The sequence below is a fragment of the Procambarus clarkii genome, chromosome 25, assembly GCF_040958095.1.
Source record: "Procambarus clarkii isolate CNS0578487 chromosome 25, FALCON_Pclarkii_2.0, whole genome shotgun sequence".
Lineage (NCBI taxonomy): Eukaryota > Metazoa > Arthropoda > Malacostraca > Decapoda > Cambaridae > Procambarus > Procambarus clarkii.
Window position 1 is genome coordinate 23169943 of NC_091174.1, and position 11543 is coordinate 23181485.

Here is an 11543-nt window from a genome sequence, read left to right on the forward strand (position 1 = left end):
AACCAGGAACCACTAGAAGAGTTTGAGATTACCAGCGGGGAAATAAGGAAGTTTTTACTAGAGTTAGATGTGAAAAACATTATAGGCCCAGATGGAATCTCCCCTTGGATACTAAAGGAAGAAGCAGAAGCACTGTGCCTGCCACTCTACATAGTGTATAACAAATCACTGGCAAAAGGGGAACTGCCAGAAATTTGGAAAGCAGCTAATGTAGTGCCGATATAAAAGAAAGAGGATAGACAGGAGGCACTAAACTACAGGCCAGTGTCCCTAACTTGCATACCATGCAAGCTGATAGAGAAGATTGTGCGAAAAAAGCTAGTTGAACATCTGGAGCAAAAGAACTTTCTAACACAAGCATCAACATGGGTTCAGGGATTCTACGACCAGGCAACAAAAATCAGGCAAGAAAGAGAGGGATGGGCAGACTGCATTTTTTTGGATTGCCAGAGAGCCTTTGACACAGTACCACATACGAGACTAGTGCAAAAGCTGGAGATGCAGACAGGAGTGAAAGGGAAGGTACTCCATTGGATAAGGGAGTACCTAAGCAACAGAAGATCGCGAGTCACTATGAGGGGTGAGGTCTCAGATTTGCGAGGCGTCACCAGTGGAGTCCCGCAGGGGTCAGTCCTTGGACCTATACTGTTTCTGATATATTTAAATGATCTCCCTGAAGGTATAGAATCGTTCCTCTCATTGTTTGCTAATGATGCAAAAATTATGAGGAGGATTAAGACAGAGGAAGATAGAAGAAGGCTACAAGAGGACTTAGACAAACTGAATGAATGGTCCAAAAAAGGGCTACTAAATTCAACCCGAGTAAATGTAAGGTAATGAAACTAGGCAGTGAATACAGTAGGCCAGACACAGGATACAGAATGGGAGATGAAGTACTTCATGAAACGGACTAATAGAAAGATCTAGGAGTTGATATCACACCAAACCTGTCTCCTGATGCCCACATACAAAAAATAACATCAGCGCCGTATGAGAGGCTGGCTAACATCGGAACTGTGTTCTGGTACCTGTGTATGGAATCATTCAGAATCTTGTATACCACATATGTAAGGCCATTCCGGAAGTATGCGGCCCCCGCATGGAGCCCGTACCTTGTCAAGCACAAGACGAAGTTGAAAAAAGTTCAGATATATGCCACTAGGCTAGTCCCAGAACTAAGAGTCATGAATTACGAAGAAAAGCTGCGTGAAATGCACCTCACGACACTGGAAGAGAGAGGAGTAAGGGGAGACATGATCACAACCTACCAAATTCTCAGAGGAATTGACAGGGGTTGAAAAGGATAAACTGTTAAATACGGATAGACACAGGTGGAACGCGAACAAGGGGACACAGGTGGAAACTGATTACCGAAATGAACCACAGGGACGTTAGAAAGAACTTTTTCAGTGTCAGAGTAGTTAACAGGTAGAATGCATTAGGCAGTAATGTAGTGAAGGCTGACTCCATACACAGTTTCATATATAAATATGATAGAGCCCAGTAAGCTCAGGAATCTGTACACCAGTTGATTGACAGCTGAGAGGCGGGATCAAAGAGCCAGAGCTCAACCCCCGCAAGCACAACTAGGCACAATAAACCAACACATGAGCGCCACGTGGAAACAACACATGAGTCTCCATACATACCAGTCTCCGTGGTGTAGTGGTAAGACACTCGCCTGGCGTTCCGCGAGCGCTTTGTCATGGGTTCGTATCCTGGGGCCAGATTCACGAAACTACTTACGCAAGCACTTACGAACCTGTACATCTTTCTCAATCTTTGTCGGCTTTGTTTCCAATTATTAAACAGTTAATGAGCTCCGAAGCACCAGGAGGCTGTTTATAACAATAACAACAGTTGAATGGGAAGTTTTCATTCTTGTAAACTGTTTAATAAATGTAACCAAAGCCGTCAAAGATTGAGGAAAGATGTACACGTGCGTAAGTGCTTTCGTGAATCTGGCCCCTGGCCGCGGAAGATTTACTGGGCGCAAATCCTTAACTGTAGCTTCTGTTTAACTCAACAGTAAAATGACTCAACAGTAAAACGGCCACTTGATTGTAACAACGATTCTTCGCGGCGGGGATCGTATTCCAGGGACCTGCCCGAAACGCTACGCGTAATAGTGGCTGTACAAGAATGTAACAACTCTTGTATATCTCAAAAAAAAAAAAAATGAGCGCTACGTGAAATCAACGCATGAGCGCCACGTGAAATCAACACATGAGCGCCAAAACAACACATGAGCGCCAAAACAACACATGAGCGCCACGTGAACAACAACATCTGAGCGCCACGTGAACAACAACACATGAGCGCCACGTGAACAACAACATCTGAGCGCCACGTGAACAACAACACCTGAGCGCCACGTGAACAACAACACCTGAGCGCCACGTGAACAACAACACATGAGCGCCACATGAAACACAACACATGAGCGCTAAAACAATACATGAGCGCCACGTGAAAACAACACATAAGCCAACACATGAGCGCCAAAACAACACATGAGCCAACACATGAGCGCCACGTGAAAACAACACATAAGCCAACACATGAGCGCAAAAACAACACATGAGCCAACACATGAGCGCCAAAAGAACACATGAGCGCCAAAACAACACATAAGCCAACACATGAGCGCCAAAACAACACATGAGCGCCAAAACAACACATAAGCCAAAACAACATATAAGCCAACACAACACATAAACCAACACATGAGCGCCAAAACAACACATGAGCGCCACGTGAAAACAACACATAAGCCAACACATGAGCGCCAAAACAACACATGAGCGCCAAAACAACACATGAGCGCCACGTGAAAACAACACATAAGCCAACACATGAGCGCCAAAACAACATATAAGCCAACACATGAGCGCCAAAACAACACATAACCCAACACATGACCGCCAAAACAACACATAAGCCAACACATGAGCGCCAAAACAGCACATGAGCGCCAAAACAGCACATGAGCGCCAAAACAGCACATGAGCGCCAAAACAACACATGAGCGCCAAAACAGCACATGAGCGCCAAAACAGCACATGAGCGCCAAAACAGCACATGAGCGCCAAAACAACACATGAGCGCCAAAACAACACATGAGCGCCAAAACAACACATGAGCGCCAAAACAACACATGAGCGCCAAAACAACACATGAGCGCCAAAACAACACATGAGCGCCACGTGAAAACAACACATGAGCGCCAAAACAACACATGAGCGCTAAAACAACACATGAGCGCCACGTGAAAACAACACATGAGCGCCAAAACAACACATGAGCGCCAAAACAACACATGAGCGCCACGTGAAAACAACACATGAGCGCCAAAACAACACATGAGCGCTAAAACAACACATGAGCGCCACGTGAAAACAACACATGAGCGCCAAAACAACACATGAGCGCCAAAACAACACATGAGCGCCACGTGAAAACAACACATGAGCGCCAAAACAACACATGAGCGCTAAAACAACACATGAGCGCCAAAACAACACATGAGCGCTAAAACAACACATGAGCGCCAAAACAACACATGAGCGCCAAAACAACACATGAGCGCTAAAACAACACATGAGCGCCACGTGGAAACAACACATGAGCGCCAAAACAACACATGAGCGCCCCGTGAACAACAACAGCATGAGCGCCACGTGAAGAACAACACATGAGCGCCACGTGAAGAACAACACATGAGCGCCACGTGAGCAACAACACCTGAGCGCCACGTGAACAACAACACCTGAGCGCCACGTGAACAACAACACCTGAGCGCCACGTGAACAACAACACCTGAGCGCTACGTGAACAACAACACCTGAGCGCCACGTGAACAACACATGAGCGCCACGTGAACAACAACACATGAGCGCCACGTGAACAACAACACATGAGCGCCACGTGAACAACAACACCTGAGCGCCACGTGAACAACAACACCTGAGCGCCACGTGAACAACAACACATGAGCGCCACGTGAACAACAACACCTGACCGCCACGTGAACAACAACACATGAGCGCCACGTGAACAACAACACCTGAGCGCCACGTGAACAACAACACATGAGTGCCACGTGAACAACAACACATGAGCGCCACGTGAACAACAACACCTGAGCGCCACGTGAACAACAACACCTGAACGCCACGTGAACAACAACACATGAGCGCCACGTGAACAACAACACATGAGCGCCACGTGAACAACAACACATGAGCGCCACGTGAACAACAACACATGAGCGCCACGTGAACAACAACACATGAGCGCCACGTGAACAACAACATATGAACGCCACGTGAACAACAACACATGAGCGCCACGTGAACAACAACACATGAGCGCCACGTGAACAACAACACATGAGCGCCACGTGAACAACAACATATGAACGCCACGTGAACAACAACACATGAGCGCCACGTGAACAACAACACATGAGCGCCACGTGAACAACAACACATGAGCGCCACGTGAACAACAACACCTGAACGCTACGTGAACAACAACACCTGAGCGCAACGTGAACAGCAACACCTGAGCGCTACGTGAACAACACCTGAGCGCCAAAACAACACATGAGCGCCAAAACAACATATGAGCGTCACGTGAAAACAACACCTGAGCCCCACGTGAACAACTACACATGAGCGCCAAAACAACACCTGAGCGCCACGTGAACAACAACACATGAGCGCCAAAACAACACATGAGCGCCACGTGAAAACAACACATGAGCCAATATCTGAGTGCCAAAACAACACATGAGCGCCACGTGGAAACAACACATGAGCGCCACGTGAAAACAACACATGAGCGCCACGTGAACAACAACATATGAACGCCAGGTGAACAACAACACATGAGCGCCACGTGAACAACAACACATGAGCGCCACGTGAACAACAACATATGAACGCCACGTGAACAACAACACATGAGCGCCACGTGAACAACAACACATGAGCGCCACGTGAACAACAACACATGAGCGCCACGTGAACAACAACACATGAACGCCACGTGAACAACAACACATGAGCGCCACGTGAACAACAACACATGAACGCCACGTGAACAACAACACATGAGCGCCACGTGAACAACAACACATGAGCGCCACGTGAACAACAACATATGAACGCCACGTGAACAACAACACATGAGCGCCACGTGAACAACAACACATGAGCGCCACGTGAACAACAACACATGAGCGCCACGTGAACAACATATGAACGCCACGTGAACAACAACACATGAGCGCCACGTGAAAACAAATACGCTAGATGAATCTTTGTGAGAACAGAGATTGGAAATTAATAATACTTGGTATATGATGGACTTAAGTAGCGGCGCATGGGGCTGGATCCCCTTCCCCCTGGACTATTCCCAGGCTGACCAGTCACCAACACCGCCCCCAACACCGCCTCCAACACCGCCTCCAACACCCCCCCAACACCGCCTCCAACACATCCTTTAAACTGTAAATATTACTTTCAAACTATCGGTGTTCGGTTCCCCCTCTTCCCTGTTCTTGCCAATTTCTACATGGAATACTTCGAAACTGTTCTTCATTCTTCTATTGATACTCGTCCCTCTCTCTGGCTTCCCTATGTTGATGACATTTTTGCTTTATGGCCTCATGCCCTTAGTCTTTTCCCAGCCTTTCCTCTCCTCTCTAAACAATCTGGCTCTTTCCATCTATTTCAAAGTTGAATGGCAATCTAATTCCCTCTAACCTTTTCTTGACGTTCAGGTTCACAGCTTTGTGTCTGGGTTCTCTTTCTGTCTACCGCAAACCCATGCATAAATATACATTCACTTCTTTTCCTACCATCCTCCTTCTGTTAAGGAAAGTGTCCTCATTTCTCTTCCTCCGCGCTCTATCAGCGACCCTCTGTTTCTTGATTCTGAAATTTCTTTTATCTTCAAATCATTCTCTCGCCTTAGTTACCCTTTGCATTTCATCAACTGTGCCTATTCTCAAGCTAAACGAAATTTCTTTCATCCTGAACCTGCTTCCAACACTCGTAGCACTGTACTATGCCTTCCTTTCAAATCTGAAATCAAAACTTTTACCAATAATTTTCGTCCTCTTGACATAAACTCGCCGTTTGACAAACTAACACACTTCGTAGCACTCTAGTTCAAACTGCTCCTCCGGCTTCTAATGCTGCTGGTGTCTACTCTATTTCCTGTTCGTCATGTCCTCTCCAATACTTTGGCGAAACTGGCCGTACACTTAATGGAAGACTTAATGAACACAAAAAAGTGTTAAGTCTGCAGACACAAACAATGCTCTCTTCCGTCATGTTAGGGATTCTAATCATCCTATTGATTGGTCCAAAATAATCTTTCCTGCCTCTACTATACACAGACGCAGTCTTGTGGAATCGGCTCTGATACACAACGTACCCAACATGAACTTCAGTCCTGGCTTTGTTGCTGTTGACTCTTTCCTTTCACAGTATATACTCAAATGTTCCTAACTTTTTAACAAACGTGACCTAACATAAGCTTACCCTTCATTTTATCTTTCTTTCTTTCTTTTTCTTTACCTTGTTTTCTATTATGATCACTTTCTTATTCTTATTATTATCCCCTTTATTACACCTTACCTTCCGTACCTGTTGCCTTGCTTTTTTCTTCCACTAAGATTCACTTATCCTCTCCTCTCTCTTGCCTATTTATTGCCATTGCCTCCTTCCTCTCAACACAATCGACTTGATAATGGTCCAGGACGGACCGAAACGTCGTCGTCTCTTCACTTTCTAGTGTGTGGTTTGGTCAACATTTTTCAGCCACGTTATTGTGACTCCTCGTCTGCCATCTCTATCACCGCCTCCAACACCGCCCCAACACTGCCTCCAACACTGCCTCCAACACCGCCTCCAACACCGCCTCCAACTCCTCTCCAACAACGCCTCCAACACCACCCCAACACCGCCTCCAGCAAATCCTCCAACACCGCCTCCAGCAAATCCTTCAACATTGCCTCCAGCAAATCCTTCAACACCGCCTCCCACACCGCCTAAAACACCGTCTCCATCACCGCCTCCATCACCACCTCCAACACCGCCTCCATCACCACCTCCAACACCGCCTCCAACACCGCCTCCATCACCGCCTCCAACACCGCCTCCATCACCGCCTCCATCACCACCTCCAACACCGCCTCCATCACCGCCTCCATCACCACCTCCAACACCGCCTCCATCACCGCCTCCAACATCGCCTCCAACACCGCCTCTAACAGCGCTCCCAACACTGCCTCCAACACTGCCTCCAACACCGCCTCTAACACCGCCCCCAACACTGCCTCCAACACTGCCTCCAACACTGCCTCCAACACCGTCTTCAACACCGCCTCCAACACCGCCTCCAACACCGCCTTCAACACCACCCCAACACTGCCTCCAGCAAATCCTCCAACACCGCCCCCAGCAAATCCTCCTACACCGCCTCCAGCAAATCCTCCAACACCGCCTCCAGCAAATCCTCCAAAACCGCCTCCAGCAAATCCTCCAACACCGCCTCCAGCAAATCCTCCAACACCGCCTCCAGCAAATCCTCCAACACCGCCTCCAGCAAATCCTCCGACACCGCCTCCCACACTGCCTCTAACACCGCCTCCAACACTGCCTCCAACACCGTCTCCAACACCGCCTCCAACACCGCCTCCAACACCTCTCCAACACCACCCCAACACTGCCTCCAGCAAATCCTCCAACACCGCCTCCAACACCTCTCCAACACCGCCTCCAACTCCACCCCAACACCGACTCCAGCAAATCCTCCAACACCGCCTCCAGCAAATCCTCCAACACCGCCTCCAGCAAATCCTCCAAAACCGCCTCCAGCAAATCCTCCAACACCGCTTCCATCACCGCCTCCAACACCGCCTCCATCACCGCCTCCAACACCGTCTCCAACACCGCCTCCATCTCCACCTCCAACACGGCCTCCATCACCGCATCCAGCACCACCTCCAACACCGCCTCCATCTCTACCCTCATCACCACCTCCAACACCACCTCCAACACCGCCTTCATCACCGCCTCTATCACCACCTCCAACACCACCTCCAACACCGCCTCCAACACCGCCTTCATCACCGCCTCCATCACCACCTCCAACACCGCCTCCACCACCACCTCCAACACCGCCACCATCTCCGGCTCCATCACTACTTCAATCACCGCCTCCATCACCACATCCATCACTGTGTCGTGACGCTGAACCCCGGTTCATTCCGAACACAGCGATTACACAACACATAACACCTTGCCTCAGCAACCGTTACTACCACCGTGTACTCCTACACACACCTGACCCTTGAGGCGTACCACTAGGTTTGTACTGGAACACAATGAATGAACATATGGGAGGCATTTAAAGGCCGTCGGGTTTTGTCATTTAATTACAAAGAATAGACTTTGACAAATAATAACATATTAACATACTCTATTAGGTCAATACACTTCCAATACCCATAGACCACTTGACCTCCGCAATCACCACCCACACTCGTAACTTCCGCCTAAGTCCCTAATACGGAATGATTACTACAACGCTCCACACCCGGTTAGTCTTTCATTCAATACTCACATACTGCAGACTTAACTTGGTCACTAAGATCACATCAGGCTCTCGCATAGCTGTCTGCTACACTTCGTTGCTGCCACAAACGGAGACCTTGGAAGACTTGCCAGTTCAACTCCCACAAGAAGACTGTCTCCAGTCAGCCATGGCCTCAAACATTTCACCACACCTCTCAAGGAAGGTATTATCCGATTAACCTTATCCCTAGAAGCCTGAGTTCTCTTTCCAGGAATGATTAATTTGGCTAAACAGCTGCGGTCTTAATCCCTTGACCTTTCTTAGATATGTGATTTCTTAGGTCTGTCTACTTAACATATACTTCCAATCATCATTCGTTAAGTGTTGTAGTAATGATCCTCTAGCTAATAATTCCTACTAACTTGTGGATTACAACACACCGCCTCCAACACCGCCTCCATCACAATCTCCAACACCGCCTCCATAACCGCCTCCATCACCGACCCCAATATCGCCTCCAACACCGCCTCCAACACCGCCTTCATCCCCGCCTCCAACACCGCCTCCAACACCGCCTCCATCACCGCCTCCAACACCGCCTCCAACATCGCCTCCAACACCGCCTCCATCCCCGCCTCCAACACCGCCTCCAACACCGCCTCCATCCCCGCCTCCAACACCACCTCCAACACCGCCTCCAACACCGCCTCCATCACCGCCTCCATCACCGCCCCCAACACCGCCTCCATCACCGCCTCCATCACCGCCTCCAACATCGCCTCCATCACCACCTCCAACACCGCCTCCATCACCACCTCCAACACCGCCTCCATCACCGCCTCCATCACCACCTCCATCACCGCCTCCATCACCGCCTCCAGCACCGCCTCCATCACCGCCTCCAGCACCGCCTCCATCACCGCCCCCAACACCGCCTCCATCACCGCCTCCATCCCCGCCTCCAACACCGCCTCCAACACCGCCTCCATCCCCGCCTCCAACACCACCTCCAACACCGCCTCCAACACCGCCTCCATCACCGCCTCCATCACCGCCCCCAACACCGCCTCCATCACCGCCTCCATCACCGCCTCCAACATCGCCTCCATCACCACCTCCAACACCGCCTCCATCACCACCTCCAACACCGCCTCCATCACCGCCTCCATCACCACCTCCATCACCGCCTCCATCACCGCCTCCAGCACCGCCTCCATCACCGCCCCCAACACCGCCTCCATCACCGCCTCCAGCACCGCCTCCAGCACCGCCTCCATCACCGCCTCCATCACCACCTCCAGCACCGCCTCCATCACCGCCTCCAGCACCGCCTCCATCACCGCCCCCAACACCGCCTCCATCACCGCCTCCATCACCACCTCCAGCACCGCCTCCATCACCACCTCCATCACCGCCTCCATCACCGCCTCCATCACCACCTCCAGCACCGCCTCCATCACCGCCTCCAGCACCGCCTCCATCACCGCCCCCAACACCGCCTCCATCACCGCCTCCATCACCACCTCCAGCACCGCCTCCATCACCACCTCCATCACCGCCTCCATCACCGCCTCCATCACCACCTCCAGCACCGCCTCCATCACCGCCTCCAGCACCGCCTCCATCACCGCCCCCAACACCGCCTCCATCACCGCCTCCATCACCGCCTCCATCACCACCTCCAGCACCGCCTCCATCACCACCTCCATCACCGCCTCCATCACCGCCTCCATCACCACCTCCAGCACCGCCTCCATCACCGCCTCCAGCACCACCTCCAACACCGCCTCCATCACCGCCTCCAGCACCGCCTCCAACACCGCCTCCATCACCGCCTCCATCACCGCCTCCATCACCGCCTCCAGCACCGCCTCCAACACCGCCTCCATCACCGCCTCCAGCACCGCCTCCAGCACCGCCTCCATCACCGCCTCCAGCACCGCCTCCATCACCGCCTCCATCACCGCCTCCATCACCGCCTCCATCACCGCCTCCATCACCGCCTCCATCACCGCCTCCATCACCGCCTCCAGCACCACCTCCAACACCGCCTCCATCACCGCCTCCAGCACCGCCTCCAACACCGCCTCCATCACCGCCTCCATCACCGCCTCCATCACCGCCTCCAGCACCGCCTCCAACACCGCCTCCATCACCCCCTCCAGCACCGCCTCCATCACCGCCTCCAGCACCACCTCCAACACCGCCTCCATCACCGCCTCCAGCACCGCCTCCAGCACCGCCTCCAGCACCGCCTCCATCACCGCCTCCAGCACCGCCTCCAGCACCGCCTCCATCACCGCCTCCAGCACCGCTTCCATCACCGCCTCCAGCACCGCTTCCATCACCGCCTCCAGCACCGCCTCCATCACCGCCTCCAGCACCGCCTCCAGCACCGCCTCCAGCACCGCCTCCATCACCGCCTCCATCACCGCCCCCAACACCGCCTCCAACACTTATCTTGATTGTAAACTCTAAACTCGACTTCCTCCACCATTACGCTCCACCATTACCCTCCTCCCTCCACCATTACCCTCCTCCCTCCACCATTACCCTCCCCCTCCCCATTACCCCTCCTCCCTCCACCATTACCTCTCCCCCCTCCCCATTACCCTCCTCCCTCCATCATTACCCTCCTCCCTCCACCATTACCCTCCTCCCTCCACCATTACCCTCCTCCCTCAACCATTACTTTTCCCCTTCACCATTACCCTCCCCCTCCACCATTACCCTCCCCCTTCACCATTACCCTCCCCCTCCACCATTACCCTCCCCCTTCACCATTACCCTCCCCCTCCACCATTACCCTCCCCCCTCCACCATTACCCTCCTCTCTCCACCATTACCCTCCCCCTCCCCATTACCCCTCCTCCCTCCACCATTACCTCTCCCCCCCCCTCCCCATTACCCTCCTCCCTCCACCATTACCCTCCTCCCTCCACCATTACCCT

The 11543-nt window shown here is 51.9% G+C and overlaps 1 protein-coding gene across 1 annotated transcript; it reads right to left on the minus strand.

Moving 5' to 3' along the window:
• Positions 1-7063: 7063 nt before the first annotated feature.
• Positions 7064-11021, minus strand: LOC138368461 (fap1 adhesin-like). The gene is made up of 4 exons (XM_069330977.1): positions 10593-11021; positions 9015-9407; positions 7816-8267; positions 7064-7670 (listed from the first exon to the last, which is right to left on the minus strand). Exons 1-4 carry the CDS (start codon positions 11019-11021, stop codon positions 7064-7066), a joined length of 1881 nt encoding a protein of 626 aa, XP_069187078.1.
• Positions 11022-11543: the final 522 nt, after the last annotated feature.

Excerpts from the sequence above, each read along its gene's own strand:
- LOC138368461 (XM_069330977.1), bottom strand. The coding sequence starts at position 11,021 with ATGGAGGCGGTGATGGAGGCGGTGCTGGAGGCGGTGCTGGAGGCGGTG. Across the intron at positions 9,408-10,592 it reads TGGAGGCGGTGATGGAGGCG|GTGGTGATGGAGGCGGTGTT; the intron begins GTGATGGAGGCG and ends GCGGTGTTGGAG. Across the intron at positions 7,671-7,815 it reads GTGTTGGAGGATTTGCTGGA|TGTTGGAGGCGGTGTTAGAG; the intron begins GTCGGTGTTGGG and ends TGTTGGAGGCAG.